This window comes from Topomyia yanbarensis, chromosome 1 (assembly GCF_030247195.1).
Source record: "Topomyia yanbarensis strain Yona2022 chromosome 1, ASM3024719v1, whole genome shotgun sequence".
NCBI classification, from domain to species: Eukaryota; Metazoa; Arthropoda; class Insecta; order Diptera; family Culicidae; genus Topomyia; species Topomyia yanbarensis.
Genome location: NC_080670.1, coordinates 63,305,242 through 63,322,844, shown reverse-complemented (window position 1 = coordinate 63,322,844; position 17,603 = coordinate 63,305,242). Strand labels below are relative to the sequence as shown.

Genomic DNA, 17,603 nt, shown 5'->3' with positions numbered 1-17,603 from the left:
GATGCCTACTTGGTCGGTTTGTTCGAGAATGCAAAATAGTGCTTTCTAGCTCACCGTGTCCGCGGGGAGTGCGTCTGAATTATGCTCCCGCAATAAAACAATAAACGGTTCTTTACAGGACCAATTAATTGTGTTGTAATAAGAGTTAAACTGAAATTTACATTTTATGGTGTATAACAAATAATTTTCAGAAAGCTATATAAAAAATACGATGTGTGGAAAGAAAGAAAGAGAATTTAAATTATCCTCTCTTGCTCGTTTTCGTGCACTGCTTTTCCTTTCCTTTCTGCTGCTACTACCATCATAACTAAAACGAATGTGCGTGTTCCCCCACCATCTCATGACCAGTGTTGCCACAATTGCATGTCGCTATTACAATTTGAATTATTTTATTGATCCTCTCTAGTATTGATAAAATATAGAACGTGCAAAGTACACTAGTCGCATGCTTTTATTCGAACTTTTTGGCAGCCTCCGTTGATTAACTGCATAAATCGATTTGTTTGTGCAGCTCCTTGCTAGTAGCAAACTAAATAGCCTTTATCAGCGCTAACAAATAACACGAAAGAATTTAAATTTGTGAAAATCTTTTCCTTCCTTCTTTTCAAATCTGCAACATTCTTTGAAAATATTGTTTGAATGTTGTTATTGAAAAACTGAACATGCAAGTTTGCTAGCATTGGCCACTAGATGGCGATGGAAAGACAGAATATTCGTTTTGGTTATGCTAGTATTGGTAGCCGAACGGAAAGGAAAGGCGCAGGAATGGCACGAAAACGAGCGAGAGAGCGATAGTAGTGCTTTCTCGTATATGAATATTGGTCGTTCGGTTTTTCTCATCATTCGTATTCGTTCAAGCACTAGCAAGCAGCCAGTCCACCGAAGGAAAGCAGTTGGCAATAGCGACGGACGGAAAAAGTGCCCCAGCTACTGGTGACTCATCGGAACTGTCGCCCTGCAAGAATTTCGCCCCAACTAAAGGGCAACAGAGTAGGCTATCGTTCCAGCGTCTGGGTCGTGAGATTGTGCAGGACTGCAAAGTCGAGCTACGCTTACAAAGCTCAGTCGTAATGATGCCCCGAGAAGCCAACGATGCCTACTTGGTCGGTTTGTTCGAGAATGCAAAATAGTGCTTTCTAGCTCACCGTGTCCGCGGGGAGTGCGTCTGAATTATGCTCCCGCAATAAAACAATAAACGGTTGTTTACAGGACCAATTAATTGTGTTCTAATAAGAGTTAAACTGAAATTTACATTTTATGGTGTATAACAAATAATTTTCAGAAAGCAATATAAGAAATACGATGTGTGGAAAGAAAGAAAGAGAATTTAAATTATCTTCTCTCGCTCGTTTTCGTGCACTGCTTTTCCATTCCTTTCTGCTGCTACTACCATCATAACTAAAACGAATGTGCGTGTTCCCCCACCATCTCATGGCCAGTGTTGCCACAATTGCATGTCGCTATAACAATTTGAATTATTTTATTGATCCTCTCTAGTATTGATAAAATATAGAACATGCAAAGTACACTAGTCGCATGCTTTTATTCGAACTTTTTGGCAGCCTCCGTTGATTAACTGCATAAATCGATTTGTTTGTGCAGCTCCTTGCTAGTAGCAAACTAAATAGCCTTTATCAGCGCTAACAAATAAAACAAAAGAATTTAAATTTGTGAAAATCTTCTCTTTCCTTCTTTTCAAATCTGCAACATTCTTTGAAAATATTGTTTGAATGTTGTTATTGAAAAACTGAACATGCAAGTTTGCTAGCACTGGCCACTAGATTGAAGGCGATGGAAAGACAGAATATTCGTTTTGGTTATGCTAGTATTGGTAGCCGAACGGAAAGGAAAGGCACAGGAATGGCACGAAAACGAGCGGGAGAGCGATAGTAGTGCTTTCTTGTGTTTTCATATATGAATATTGGTCGGTCGGTTTTTCTCATCATTCGTATTCGTTCAAGCACTAGCAAGCAGCCAGTCCACCGGAGGAAAGCAGTTGGCGATGATGACGGTCCGCAAAAGTGCCCCAGCTACTGGTGGCCCATCGCAACCAACTACCGATCAGGAACTGTCGCCATGCTAGTATTTCGCCCCAACTAAAGGGCAACGGAGCAACTAATCCGCTGGCTAACATTCCAGCGTCTGGTTCGTAAGGTTGTGTATTACTTCAAAGGCGAGCTACGCTTACAAAACTCAGCCGTAATGAAGCCACTGATGCCTACTTGGTCGGTTTGTGGGAGTGGGCGTAAATTACAATAAAAGCAACGGTTCTTTTCAGGACCAATCAATTGTGTTCTAGTGAGAGTTAAACTGAAACTTTTATTTTAAGGTGTGTAGCAAATTTTCAACAAGCAACATAATACGTTGGGTGGAAAGAAGTAGCTTGCACACGGAACAAAAATTTAAATTATCCTCTCGCTCGTTTCGTGCACTGCTTTTCCATTCCTTTCTACTGTTATTATCAGTATTACCAAAACGAATGTATTGTTGCATGTGTTTAAGAGAAACGTTGAAGTCGCATGCTTCTATTCAAGCTTTTTGGCAGCCCCCGTGAACTAACTGCATTAAATGATTTTTTGTGCAGCTCCGTGCTAGTAGCAAACAAAATGGCCCTACCAGTGTCTGATTCGTGAGATTGTGCAGGATTTCAAAGTCGAGCTAAGCTTATAAAGTTCAGCCGTAATGGTACCCGAAGAAGCCAGTCTTGTCGTTTTGTTCGAGGCTACAAAACAGTTCGCCAGGCACGTAACTATCATGCCAAAAATATCCAACGATCCAGCGCATCACCATCAACACCAACGCCGATACCAAAGGTTCTTTTCAGAACCACCATTATTACCATAGAGAATTATTTGAAAATTTCCCATTCAAACGTGATTCTGTTGAATATTATTAGATTTAAATTAACGTCTCGAATTGAAATAACGACGCTCCGGTTATGTGACAGACATTACCCACCCATCTTTGACCACGACACCCCATTTCAATATTTCTGAATGAACAGAAGGTCGAGTTTGGAAAGTTTGTAACTTTCATTGTACTTAACCAAATTACACAATGTTCGCACTAATGATTTAGAAATATGATCAGGAATCTTCTGTTAGATTTGTAAGTATGTATAATTTACATGAATAAAGAAAAATTGATTTTCAGGAATCAATTATTATCTGTTCTTCCATTGGCCAGTACTACGCGACTTCCTCATGCTAACAATCAATTTCATCGTTAGCCATCTCCCTCACCAAGGCCAACAACGCCAACAAAACCGGTCCTTTTCAGGACCACCATCATTTTTGTAAAGAATAATTTGAAATATTCCTCGCCCAAATCACCTTTTGTCCGAAAATTCCAATGAGTATCAACATATTTGAAGAACGTGTTCCTTATGTATTCTACATCTCTCCGGTTATGTCGCAGACATTACCCACCCATCTTTTTATTGACGATGTGGATTTCAAACGGGACTGAAATATTGTAACAATACCGTCAATACTGGTATTGACAAAAATATTGAACGTGTAAGGGCCGCTTATGAGATCTTATGGGCACATTTGTGACCTGTGATAACCATTTTATCATCAACACAATGCGTGTGCGAGCGAACTTGGTTTACATTTTAAGTAAAAACATTCAATGTAACCAATCTACGCATGCGGGCACACCTAATTCGAAAAATTGAATCTTGTGTTTCATATTCTACTCGTCAGTAACTATCACCAACTTTTGGTCAGTTAGACGATAAATTTAAACTAACACCAAATGGGCGCCAGTTCGACATTAAATCCACAGAAAATAGATGTTTAGGTACGATTCGAAATGTGTGTACAACTGAAATTCTGACCTATGCTGTATTTCTCCCTAAAGAGAACAGTTTGGGTGAAAACCATTTTTTTCCGTTAAGGAGAAAGGTGAGTAGAACCACTTTTGCGCTTGAAGAATACATAATACATTTTGTACATAATTAGTTATCGAATTTGCGTTTCGATTTTTGCTAATCGGAAGCTGACACTAACTATGTATCAGGACTAAACTGGCACCGCATGGGTGCTAGCTCCAAAAACGTGCTTCACTATTTGTGTTCCCGAGAAAATCCCTAGGGGGACTAGTCAAGCGTGAAGTTTTTCAAGAAAGGTTTTGTGAACTCTGGACGCTTTTACATCTGAAACACGTTCGCAAATGTTTGTTGATGGCACAGTGACCGATGTAATGCAGTTGGAGTGCAACTGTCAAACACGTTTTGCAAACAACATAGCAATAAAGCAACAGGCTGGTCCCGAGTGATGTAAGGGGTAATCAAGTATCAAAGCTCTCTGGTTTGTTGACGAGAAAGCTAAAACGAACTCTGGTCTTTTGGTTTAACAACCAAACGCCTGATGTGCTGCAAACAAAACTTAACTCCTTAAAGGGGGAGTTATCTAGTTGATACAATTTATGCATGAGACTAAAGAGACTAGAATAACAAAGAGTTGCTGTTCCGTTTGGAATTTCAATTACAGCTGAATGCAAATTCCAAACAGAACAGCAACTCTTTGTTATTCTAGTCTATCTCATGAAACCATAACATCTAACAACGAAAAATTCGATTTTATGTTGCATACTCATCGATAATTATCGCACAGCTGAACAGTCAGTAAAAATTTTCAACTAATAGTGGTTTTTAATTTACTGACTTTCAGTGATCTATTTTCCGAGTTTCAGCAAAACAAACGTAATTTCCACTGAGATCCCGATAAAAGCGTTGTAGAACAAAATTTAGTGTGCTCGTTGGTGACTGTAACTCATTATTATTATTCTTCAATGGGCGACTCAACAAGATGTCCAATGTTTTGACATTCATTGCTGCTGTTGTAGATCCATTATGCGCGCTCGCCTCAGAGAATAGAAGTAGTGAAAATCAGAATGGTCGTGACAGATGTCCAATATCGAGTAACATTGTATTGAAACATTTCAATGCGACATTCTTTTTACGAATCGTTTCATTTTTAACCGAATTATTTTCTCGATGCTTTCGTTAAAAGTGCAACAACTCGTAACATGCCGGATAGAAGTCGTACTGACATTTGATGGGGTTTTCGATTGATTGACACCGGTGTAGTGGAGTATGGCTGAAAATTTCGCAACAGATATCGCTATACAGATTCTTATACACTAGCGATATCTTTTGCCGTATGTCATGCGCCACGCAAAAAAATAATTTCACAATAGATATTGCTAGTATATAATAATTTATACACTGGCGATATCTGTTGCGAAATCTTTTGCCGTCATTTCATGCGCCACGCAATGTCGGCTAAAAATTTCGCAACAGGCGTCGCTAGTATATAAAAAAAAAATTTATACACTAGCGATATCTGTTGCGAAATCTTTAGCTGTACGTACAATCTAGTATGCCGATTCCCTGCCATAAAATAGTAGTTCCGATAAGTTGTTCGCGACCTATTTTCGATTTTTGCAGTACTTCCAAATTCAGATATTACTATAATAATAATGAGATGAGATGTTCACACTACAGAACACTACAAAACACGTTATAACGTGTTATAATAATGAGCTACAAGAAAAATGTCATCAAGATAGCTAAACACGTTTTAACTGAACGATGTTTCATAAATCGTCTTATTTGAACGATTTTTTTGGAACATGAGCTTCGGCTCCAGTCGATTGTTTCGACTGCTTTCCGGATTCTTAGAAATTCTCAAATCAAGTAGTAACGAGAGAGAGTGTGGCTAAACATTGCACATACGTTCTATGCAGTTTTGTAACAGTAACGGTTTTGCAGCGGTTTTGTTTGTTAAATATGTTTTAGTGAAACCGCTCGATGCCGAAACGAGATGTGAAATCAGAATAACGAAATTATTTTATCGTCGTTCGACTCCAATAAACTTTGCTTCACCGGATGCCACTAATGTGCGTCGATAAACCAATCTAATTAATTAGTTTCGGTGTCTGCCAGAATTACAGCTCAAATGCAACGTTCGATTTCCTTGTGAGTGAAAACCGGTTGATGTGTTTGAGAAAATTCTATTCCCAACAGTAAATTTTAAAATTGAAATTCCATATCAACATTTGAATAGGGCTAATAAGATTTGTAAACAAACTTTTGTTTTGCTGATTTCTCTTAATTTGTTATCATTTCAACACAGAAAACATTTGAAATTGATTCTGCCAAGGGTAAAGATGTTGATTCATGTGTATTTTTCATAAAATTCAACTCGTTGGCGGAATAATGAGCGAAATAAGTTTGTTTACAAAAGTCTCATTAGCCCTATTGAAGAATTACTATTGAAATGTTCGCGTTGCGGGTTTCCTAGCTTATCCCTCCTCCGTCCTTTTTCGGGAAATGAAAGGGTATGAGAAGCGATGCAGTCCTGGGATCCTGCGAATCTCATTTTTTCATGTTCTCAAGATTTTTTTTTTCAGTGTGTCAATATTTTCGTTTAAAAAATAAATTAACAGGTCTACAGATTTTTGATACGAACCCGTAGGTCCAGTTTACACCTACAGCAAAAAATTAACCCACTGAGAAGCCCAAAATAAATGTTTCAAAACAGGGGCCCAACGATGAACGTCTGTCGAACGGGTTTTGTATGTCACCGAACGTCCTTCCTTGGACGATTTCAAAACCATATTAAGAAGAATGATGAAATCAAGGTAGCAGAATGAAATCGAGGTAGCAGACCAGATTTGCAGTTTTGTAACGCTTTGCCAAGTTTCTCGTCTAGGCAGATGGCTTTTCTAGTTGGTTTGTATTAAGAGCTCATCACTAGGTGGCCACATCAGTCGGCAGAAAAAATTTTACTTCACCAGATGTCTATTGTAAAATTCTTTTTCACCAGATGTCACTATTGTCCCAACTTGATTTGGAATTATGGCTGGTTGGTTTCAAATCAAATCGATTTCATCCGGAAAATATTGATTCATTGAACATTCGAGCTATGATAAAGTATGTATGCAGCTTTGAAAAGTTCTGCGATCACATTACTATAAAAAACTGGGTTTTTATTTTATTTTGTTTTAATGAATATATTATGACAAAATTGAAAAGGCAACGGCTCTAATTCGAACCCTTGACAGTTAAGGTTGGCTGAATCCAAACGTCCTCTGAAACAAAAAATTATCGAAATCTGCAAACAAATTATCAACGGCAACATTATACTTATCATTTGACAAACTGACTGCCATGATACGTTGTCTGAAACCACGTGTCGTCAGCTAATATGTCTCAAAGTTAAACAACGTTTAAAACAATAATTTCTTAAGAACGACTGAATAAATCGATCGAAGAGTGGACGAAAAGAACTTGATCGATTCTTAAAGTACAGACGAAATTTTCGGATACCGAGCAACCGTGCACTGGTCGACCGAGGCAGCTCGATTTCTTTCATTTCCTAAACGAACACCAGGTGTCGCTGGTTGAAAGGCCTATTCAGACCTTTTTTACATACATGGTGTCACTGGTCACAATTTATTTCGTAAAAAGATGTCGCTTGCAGCATAACTAACTTTACCGAATTGCCGCATGTAAAAGCAGCGGCACTGCAATCGCATTATTCATTGTTTAGAAACCCACGTATCAATAATAATAATAATCAATAATCGAAACAGGGGCAAAGGCGAATTCATACTACTTTCCCATTTTTTAAAGAAAAAAGATCGTAAAATGACCAAAAGCAGCAAATTAAATCTACCGATATTCTATGAAATGCTTGATACCGAAACTGAGTCAGGTTTTAAAGCCTAAGTGCATTTTGACTCAGGTCAATTGAGTCAGCTCAATTTTGCTTCCGGCAAAAACAACTTTCGTGGCTGCATACTTGCAATTTGGTAAATCTACAGAATTGTTCATAACTCAAACCACCGTTACAAGTTACCGTTACATTGTTATAAACCATCATTGATATTCTGACTCTCCAAAAATATGATCGTCATGAATTCAGACTCAAATGCAACGGAGCCGGATAGGATAATCATATCCGTTGCATTTGGGTCTGAATTCATGACGATCATATTTTTGGAGAGTCAGAATATCAATGATGGTTTATAACAATGTAACGGTAACTTATAACGGTGGTTTGAGTTATGAACAATTCTGTAGATTTACCAAATTGCAAGTATGCAATGAATTTCTATTACAATATCCAAATATACAAATAGTCACATTCCTAGTTTATTTAGTTTTATTTTAGGAATTGAAGAAATTCATATTCCGATTCCGTTGCATTTGAGCATGCGTGATAACCATCTGACAATTGAGATTTCGGATAACCACAGATGCAATGTTAAGTCAAAGGACTTTGGTTTTTTTTAACTGTCATTGAGAAATAATCAGCCTTTCTCCGTAGAAAATTTGACAGTTGTGAAATTTCTCAGTCGACTACTACTACTACTACAGTCGGGTACTTCGAGGTCGACCGATTAATTAACCGACTACGTTGGGTTTCGCCGGTTAGCAATTCTCGTCAGTATATTAATCGCCCGATTAAATCTGTGTAAATCTTGTTCCTAATTTAAACTACCAACTAATGGACCGATTTAATAGGTTGAAATAGACCGATTTCAACAGATTTAATTGGTTGTCGCGTCGGCAGACGCTCATGTTAAACTCCCATAAGAGTCGGTGCAACAATCGATCGATTAATTGGTTGCATAGTCGGCTGATTGCACCGACGCAAGTCGATTTAGTCGGTAGGAAAATCGGGAGGATTTTCTATGGGGTTCTTTTTAACGGGAATAGGAAGGCGCAAGCAAATACGTCAGAATAGGTCAACGGAAAACAACGGCAACGTCACATCAGCGTTTCGTCAGGATATGTTGAATACGTTTCTCGTGTGCTCATTTACACGTTCTATACGACAAAACGTACCGTGCCGTTGATGTTGTGTGTGATGCCTCCATTCAATTGCATGTAACTAATTTTGGCGTTCCGTTGTCGTGCTGTATCGGAAACCTGACTTATCGTGTAATCGTACTTAATGCAGAGTTGTACTGCGCCATCTATGAGCTGTTATTACTTGATATTCTGACCTCTGCTGAAAAACAATGATTTCATCGAATGTGTCAAACCAAACTGTAATACATTACTCAGCGCCATCCATGAGCAATTTTTATTCTATTTTCTGTCCTGTTGAAAAACAGCCATTTCTTTCATGACTCCCGGCAGTCATCTAATGTCACATGCAAGTAACCAAAACAATACAATTTCGTGAATTAATCGGTCGTCGGTGCGTTTTGATCGCTATGAAAAGTGGAACATTAGGCCAAAAACGTGTAATTAATTAACGAGAATGTTGCGCATCGCTGCTTACAATTCTGAATCGATGATTCGCAACTTTTCGTTGCTTCAAATCAGCCGGAAATTGACTGGAATTGTCAACATTCCGAACGCATTTTCCGCTTCGACTGCTCAGCATCAACAGCAGAATCAATATGTTGGTATCGCGAACAGGCAGTTTCTGCAACCTATCGTTCCAACGTTACATAATTCCAGAGGAACTGGCTTCTTCAACAAGCGTAAGAGGCTAATAAACATAATATGTTCGTTTTTAAATTTATCGTTTGAATTTCAGTACCAGCCGAGCAGATTTGGAAGGGTGTTATTTCCGTGAGTAATGCCGGAAAAAAGCGAGGTCGAGGTAAAGGAGCCAAAAGAATCACCCCAAAGGATTTGAACAAAGGTCAAACGATAGGATTTGGCAAAGCAAATATAGTGTGGCCTGGTCTTTCAACACCGATAATCCGAGGGCGCGAATTGGTACAGCAGCAGCAACTGCCAGAGGATACGGAACGAGAATCTAAATTGAAGAAGATTCGCGATGAGATGGTTAATTTTAAGCGCGTTAAATTAAGTCCGCTGGAACGCGGTTGGTCTGGTTCAAAAATGCCCGGAAGAAGCCTCGGGCCCCCGGATCCAATTGATGAGGACCGTTTTGAGGGTTTTGATACGAAATGTTTAGAATTGAAAACTGTTGTAAACATGAAGGGTAATCTAGGACGTAAACGCCGAGTGTCGTCTATGGTTGTGACCGGTAATGGCAATGGATTAGCCGGTTTTGGCTTCGGGAAAGCTATAGAAATGAAGGCAGCGCTGAGACAGGCGAAAAACCGTGCAGGGCAGAAACTAATGTATTTCGAGCTTTGCAATGGTCACACGGTGTTTCACGATTTTTTTTGTTCGTTTGGCGCTACTAAGATATTCGTAGAACGTAAACCGGAAGGTTACGGATTGAAATGCCACCGTGCAATCAAAACCGTCTGCGAAGTGCTTGGAATAAAAGATCTTCGGGCTAAATGCGAAGGATCGACGAATGTGCAGCACGTTGTGAAAGCTTTTTTCATCGGAATGCTTAAACAGAAAAATCATCAGCAGATAGCCGAATCAAAGGGGTTGCACGTCGTCGAGCTAAGACCGGAAAATCGCAATTTCCCCAAAGTCGTAGCTAGTCCATCCGTTTGCCGTACCGAGTCAGAGTTGGAGAGCAACGAAATTCTTGACTACACACACTTTTGTATGGACGGTAAGATTCAGTTGAAGAAAAAAAAGTTTCCTCCATTCTACACAAAATATCGTTCGTGGGAGATATATCTGAAAAAACAGGAATATCTCAGGAATCAAGATAAAGTGCGCCTTCGGATGTTGGCAGAATCGGGAAGTATTTGCAGTTTTATGACTGAAAAGTATCCCGAATGCAAAATGGGACCTGCTCCAAAAGAAGAATAGAAATGATAACGTGTAGCGCGTAAAAAAATTGGAAAAATAAATAAAATTCAAAATAACTTTCTTGTTCGGGAACCCTAGTTTTGAGATCCAACTGGAATTATGATATACTGCGAGTTAGTTTTCCATGCTTAGACCTGTAGCGATTAAAAGTTTAAATTAGTAAGACCAGTGTTCCTAATTTAAACTTTCAATCGCTACAGGCTACCTGGGAACTCAAAAATAAGAATGCTTTTCTTAGCAACGACATCTTTTAACGAAAATAATGATGCTTAGAACTAGAACAAATGTATGCCACGACATCTTGTGGATTAAGAACGAGAGTTAAGATGCTCGATTTTTTTTTTAAATTAACCGATTTTCCTAATTGATTTCAACTCGAATTCCCTTGTGCAAAATGGCAAGGAAAATGGCGGTGTAAAATCGGCCGGGTTTCTTCGTAGGGCCAACGTTGAACGGCGTTTAATAGACAGGGGGTTGCCAATATTTTTGGCAGAAAATCGGATGATTCAACTTCAAATGTCTAGCAAAATCTGTTACTTGTCCAGCGACCTCATAACAATTGAAATTTGTCATACATTTTAGTCTTCACGGAATGTGCATTAAGCGATTTTTCTTGACATAACCCAAATTTTCAAAATCCTCGTTTTAGTCAGAATGTATGTAAGGAGAGTGAAGACACCTGTCATGATTATTTGTCAGTAATATTCCAAACGAACAAACGACCTGTCAAAATACATGAATTTGATTCGTTTGGAATGACACTGACAAGTAATCATTGTTCCAATTTTGACAGTGTCGTCACTCTCCTTATATGCACTCAGGTTTTAGTTAATGTTATAATGGCATCCCTGCCAATAGATCGTTCAAGAGAAGTTATTCCCAATGCTGGATGATTTTTCACCATTTTTTGTCTTTTCAGAGGGGTGTCAATTTATGATTTCCGATTTATTCATCCAGTTAGTTCTAGACGACGACATCGAATGTAACGTTGAACATAGAAAATTTTTTGGCAGTAGAAATATCGGCGGGAGTATTTTTTGTGGAAGAAACCCGCCTTTGTTTATTATTTTCCACCAAGTAGTGAAGGATTATTTGTATCATGTAACGTGTATGCACTCAAAAAAATCCACACGTTAATTCTATTTGCTTCAAACCACTTAAAATTCATATGAAGAAGAAATGTTAATGGTATCACGCGCACACATACCTTGTATGTGTCAACTGTATAAACTATGTATGCGCACACATAAGTTATATGTGCGTTTTGTTATAGAATCGGGTTTTATGTGCCTAAGTTATGGAATGTTAATCTAAGATTAATGTTTCTTGTAAATACAAAAGATTAATGTTTCTTTTCTTGTAAATGAGTCAGCAAATAGTGTCTACATGCTAATTGCAAAAATTTATGACTAAAATCAATAGGGATAACGTTTACATTTTTATCAGTGTGTACATCAGCCGCAGAAGACGGTTTTAAAACATCGCATTCTTAGGGAGGTCAATCGAGATTTTTTTCATCAACGACATCTTACGGCCATATTTAATAGCATATACTCTAGCAGCATCTGCTGAGAAATTAGAGTGAAGTGCTAACATCTAGCGTATTTTTTTATGTTTCGATAAATTTTGAATTTCAAGGATCCCCAAGCCCCTATAAAAAAGAAATTGTACCAGCTGTCAGGAATTTTATTGCTGCGGAAAGTTTAGCAATTTTATTTTATTCAACTGAGATTCAGCTCAAAGCTGATGTTTCATGAACCTAAAGCAAATCCCTATTTGGGAACAAATAAATATATATTATATGTTTTGTTGGAACAATTATGCCTATATAGTCTAAGGACTATGCACTTACTAAAAATATGTTTAGTGCTAATGTAGTTTTAAGCACTTTAGTCACTGAGAACTGACATACAAGTAAAGTTTTCAACTTGTGTATGAAATTAAACTGTCGCTTTGAAATGACAACAGCAAGTAGCAACTTGCCACTGGTCGGCGCTACGATCGGCCAGCAATCGCTATACGGGACTTGTATGCAAACTTAGATACAATGGTGACTCACGCATGCAAACCTCCCGAATAGAAATGTACAGTAACAAAACCATGATTTTCACTGTGACAGTACAGTAATTTTACTATAATTTACAGTAAGTTTTAGTGTTATGCTACAATACAAAAACATTAAACTTTAACGTTTTTACAGTAAATTTCAATGTAAAATAGACTTTTACAGTGAAAAGGGGGTGGTTATGTATCTTAACATTAAAAAAATCAATTTTTCTCCATACATTTTTTTCTCGAAAGCAGTAAAATTTAATGTGAATGCACTGTATCAGTCTTTTGCTGAACAGTGAAATTTATTGTTACATGAAATTTTATTGTAAATCTACTGTGAGAACTTGGCATCGAACAATGTTGAAACAGTAATAACTATAATATTTATTGTTTTATGATTGTTTGTAGTAGGGTTACCAACCGTCCTTATTTTAAAGGACATGTCCTTAATTTCGATGATTTGGGAAAGTGTCCTTAATTTTACTTCAAATGTCCTTAGTTTTAGCCAAGGGTATATTTGAAATCAATCAGATTAAGTTCGTCCAAGCGAATGAAACATTTTATTCGCCATTTTAGTTGATCACTGCTCTACAGTACATTTGATTTCTAATGTTCAGATTAATGATTCAAAAGCATTGATAAAGTTTATAGATCTAAGTAATGTTTCAGACTAAAGCTTGTTTCTTATCTTGTTGAGTGTTGGCTAAAAAAAAAATGATTTTGTCCTCTAATTCAAAGCATAAAATTTTGAAAAATTTTGAGCCGCTCTTATTTTCTAGCACAGAGTTCTATTCCTCAGGGTAGTCATCTCGGACCATTCATATTTTTGCTCTATTTAAACGACTTAAACTATTTGCTGAAGCACATGAAACTTTCGTTTGATAACGATTTCATACTATTTCACCTTATCAGGAATGTTAAAGACGCAGAATTGTAGTCCCAGTTGGATGTTTTCACCAATTGGTTCTATGCCAATAGGATGATATTAAATGCTCCCAAGTATTCGGTTCGAAAGTTAAATTCGACTACAATATTTCACAAATCGTTTTCAAACGGGACTCGTCTATTCAAGATTTGGGAGTCTACCTAGATCCCGAACTAAACTTTAAACACCACCTTGAGTACACTACTTCGAAGGCCTCTAAGCTGCTAGGATTCATTTTTAAACTCACTAAGAACTTAACGATTTACGAATATACTTTTAGTACAATATTGTGCTTTGGTCCGTCCGTCCGCTAGAGTTACTATATTAAGAGTTAGGCGGACAGAAAAGCCGGAAAACTGGCAGCTCTTATTTCAGGAAGAAAACACTGGCATCCCATGTAAATGTTCAATCTCTAACTTAACCCATTATGTCCTAGCGTATGAAATTTCATACGCAAAAACAACACATTTCAGGATCATACTTGTTTTACGATAAAGGCGTTTTCAAACATCTGGTCTGCTGAGAACGTTAATGAATACCCTATAGTTTATAATGTGTATGCTCAATAATCTGTTTTCGAGTGTCAAAGTTGGACAAAATTCAAACCAAAATCTGAACAATACATATTATTAATTTTATCTTCTAAATCTCTAATTCTTGTTTCGGATTGTGAACGAATGACCATGAGAGGTGTGAAAGATGGGGCTCAGTGCGAAAAAATGGAAGAAATTGGTGAAACTATTGCGAAAATTCTGCTGGTAGTTCAAGGTATGAAATTTCATACGCTAGGCTGAACCAATATCTTTTTCCCAAGGCAAAATTATTTCCTCTTTAGGACCAGGAGGGGATTCACAACTTTCTCGCTGATTGTAACGTTGAATCAGTGCAATCCAGGCTAACAAATGCTTAATACGTAGCAAATCATACCTGGTTCCACCCAGAATATTTTTTATGTAAATTCTCGTAAGAAAATGATCTTTTTCTTAAAATAATTACAAAGTTTGAGGGAAAGATGATTTGATGCAACGAAACAATCATGAGACGAAACGGCACGAGAGAGGAGAGAAGTGTTAAAATCATTTAAAAAAGTTGCTAAATGAATGATCTCGCAAGGTTGAAGATATTATTCGATTTTCTGCTGAATATAAAGATTTTAGCCGAATTTTCTATGTAATGATTTTTTGATACCCTATCAGCCCAGCGTATGAAATTTCATACATTAGTTTTTTTCGCAACAGAATGTTCCAAAGTCGATATTTAATTTTTCCCATACTTAATTCGCCATAATATGAGGGCTCACGAAGTATTTTATAAATTACTAAAAGTTTTAACATAGCTGGGTTATAATGGGTTAATAATTTCATTGTCGTCGTGAGTAAGAACTTTACATGCACGAATAGAAAAACCAATTCGAAGATCTGATGATATGATTTCATACTTGTGCGAACATCTCTTCTTGTTACAGAAAAAAATTTGGTTCTTTTCGTTTCTCTACACTCGATAACGCAAGATAAGAGTAAAATAGTTATGACCATAATCACAATACCTTTTCCATATACATTCAAAGAGAATATGTTATGTGTCGTCACGCTCGATTGGCACCGGCATTTGACATGTTAAATTGGCTCCGCTCAGTGTCTCCGCCTAACTATGAATATAGTAACTATAATTGAAGCTAGTCAGAGCAAATTTTTTCGTTTTGACCTAAAAAAGCTGTAAAACTTACTTTACCTCGATCTCCTGTCTGTACGCTGAGATGTTTCGGAACCAGTTTTCATTTCCGATTTATTGCAATCTCGAATCGACATCGACATTCGCTATCGTAGAACAAATTAAGGGTATAACAGACCCGTCATCTAGTATGTGTCGTCTTTCCAAATATCCATACAAATTTCAATGCAGATGAGCAAAATTTGTTAGCCTCGGTCAAGATACAGGATGTCCTTATTTTACTCTTAGCCCATCTGGTAACCCTATTTGTAGGGTAAATGCTATTGTAAAATTCTATCCGGGCTGTATGCGATGGTGATTTTCAACGTATTTTCATTTAAATGTTTACACAGGTTTTCGGGAAAGTTTGTTCTAGCTTATATGTCTGTTCTCTGTGCTTTAGTTTATAGGACCTTTCACATAGGCTTTTTTCTGGCCCACGAATCATACGACGCTGCGCATAACGATTTTTTGAACGCAAAAGTAGTACGATGAATATTGAATTTCTTCAAGATTTTCGACGAATTGAACACCAGACTATTAATGTTCTCTATTGCCATAGTAAATAGTTGCACTGGATTTAAAGGAAGTCTTGGAGAAAAAATTACTGTAAACTTTAGCTGGAAGTGGTTAAAATCAATGAATGCATGTTCAGAATAAATGAAGTATTATAATTAGGTAGTGTTACCAAATGGACTGGACTGGAAAATCGGCTCATTTTCCAGGTGTTCAACTGGGACGATGAATCTCGATTAAGACAAGATTGCATGCCGGAATGTTTAGTGCCAATGCCGAGAAAAAATAATCACTTTGGTTAAATTAAAAGTGACCAGATGTCCCGGATTAGGCGGGACATTCTAGGATCTAAAGAACATGTCCCACATGACCAGACGTCCCGGAAAGTGTCTCGCATTTTGCAACGTAATGATTTTTATTCCAAAATTTTCATATTGAACATATATTTTCCACAAAACAATCAAAATATTATAAGTTACAGTATTTTAACTTCAAACAACGTGGGGAACGTGCAAATGGAGCCTGTTTATTTTGATTCTATATCTATATATTCTTCTACTAAGAGACCGCTCATGTGCTCATATTGTCGGAGTGCACGATACACATTCCTCACAGAGCGCTGATTTTCGTGATGTAGTTGAATAATTAGAAGACAGTGGCCGGTGTAGGTCGTTCTATTATGAAATGGCAAACCATACTGAACTACAATAGCATGACAGTTTTTTGTTAGAACCCGTTAACCACTAGAAAATGCCACGTTAAAAAAAACCTTATGTTGAATGTCCCTGTATATGCCAAGATTTAGACAAATACAAATATGTTGTTATTTTCATTTGATTTAGACTGAAATTAAAAATATTTGAAGTAAAATAAGGACGCTTCCCAAAAACCTCGAAATTGAGGACTTGTCCTTTAAAATAATAACGGTTGGTAACCCTAAATTTGGGTTTCCACCTGTGGAAAGGCTTCGACCCATATATTTTCACTGACCTAGAGGGTGGAACTAGACAGAAATTGGAATCAACTCGACATTTATGTACTCTTTCATTCCTTCTACATGTCGTCATGGATTTTAGCACTGGCTGTTTTAAAAAATATCCAAAATTATCTCCTTCTACATGTCGTTATGGATTTTAGCACTGGTTGATTAGAAAATAACCAAATTTTATCTCACAATCACCGTAGAGAAAAGAGATTATAACTACTAGAGGTTGCATGGCGCTGTTAACGCTGATAATTTATCATCTCGTCCTTACACATGCTACGACCATTAGTTTGACACATATTGTCCCGGGTACACACACGTCAATGTAATGGGATACAATATGCTAGAGCGAGACTCCATGTTTCAGTTCGTGAATAGATGGAGACAGTAGCGCTTTGCTCCCTCTAGTAGTTATAATCTCTTTTCCGTAGAGTGTTGGGTTCTCGTTTAAAATAAAGCTGCAATTTTTTCACGTTTGGGAACGGCTTTGTTGGTTTAATCAGGTGTAATATTTCACTTCCCCGGCTAAGCGCCAAGAATGCGAAAGCACCAGCTATTCTCGCTGTGGAGGATAAATCAAATCAGCATTGCTCTCCTTCACAACTAACATGAAAAGGAGGCAGGGCAGCGCCGGGAAGCATTACATGGTGTCAATTATTCATCATCAGAGGTTCCAACAAGGAGGAAAAACTCACCTC

The 17,603-nt window shown here is 37.5% G+C and overlaps 1 protein-coding gene across 1 annotated transcript; it reads left to right on the top strand.

Annotated features, from left to right (window-relative positions):
- Positions 1-9,202: 9,202 nt before the first annotated feature.
- Positions 9,203-10,773, top strand: LOC131677791 (small ribosomal subunit protein uS5m). Its single transcript, XM_058957830.1, has 2 exons — positions 9,203-9,510; positions 9,567-10,773. The coding sequence occupies exons 1-2, from the start codon at positions 9,285-9,287 to the stop codon at positions 10,715-10,717; spliced, it is 1,377 nt and encodes a 458-aa protein (XP_058813813.1). The 5' UTR covers positions 9,203-9,284; the 3' UTR covers positions 10,718-10,773.
- The last annotated feature ends 6,830 nt before the right edge of the window (positions 10,774-17,603 follow it).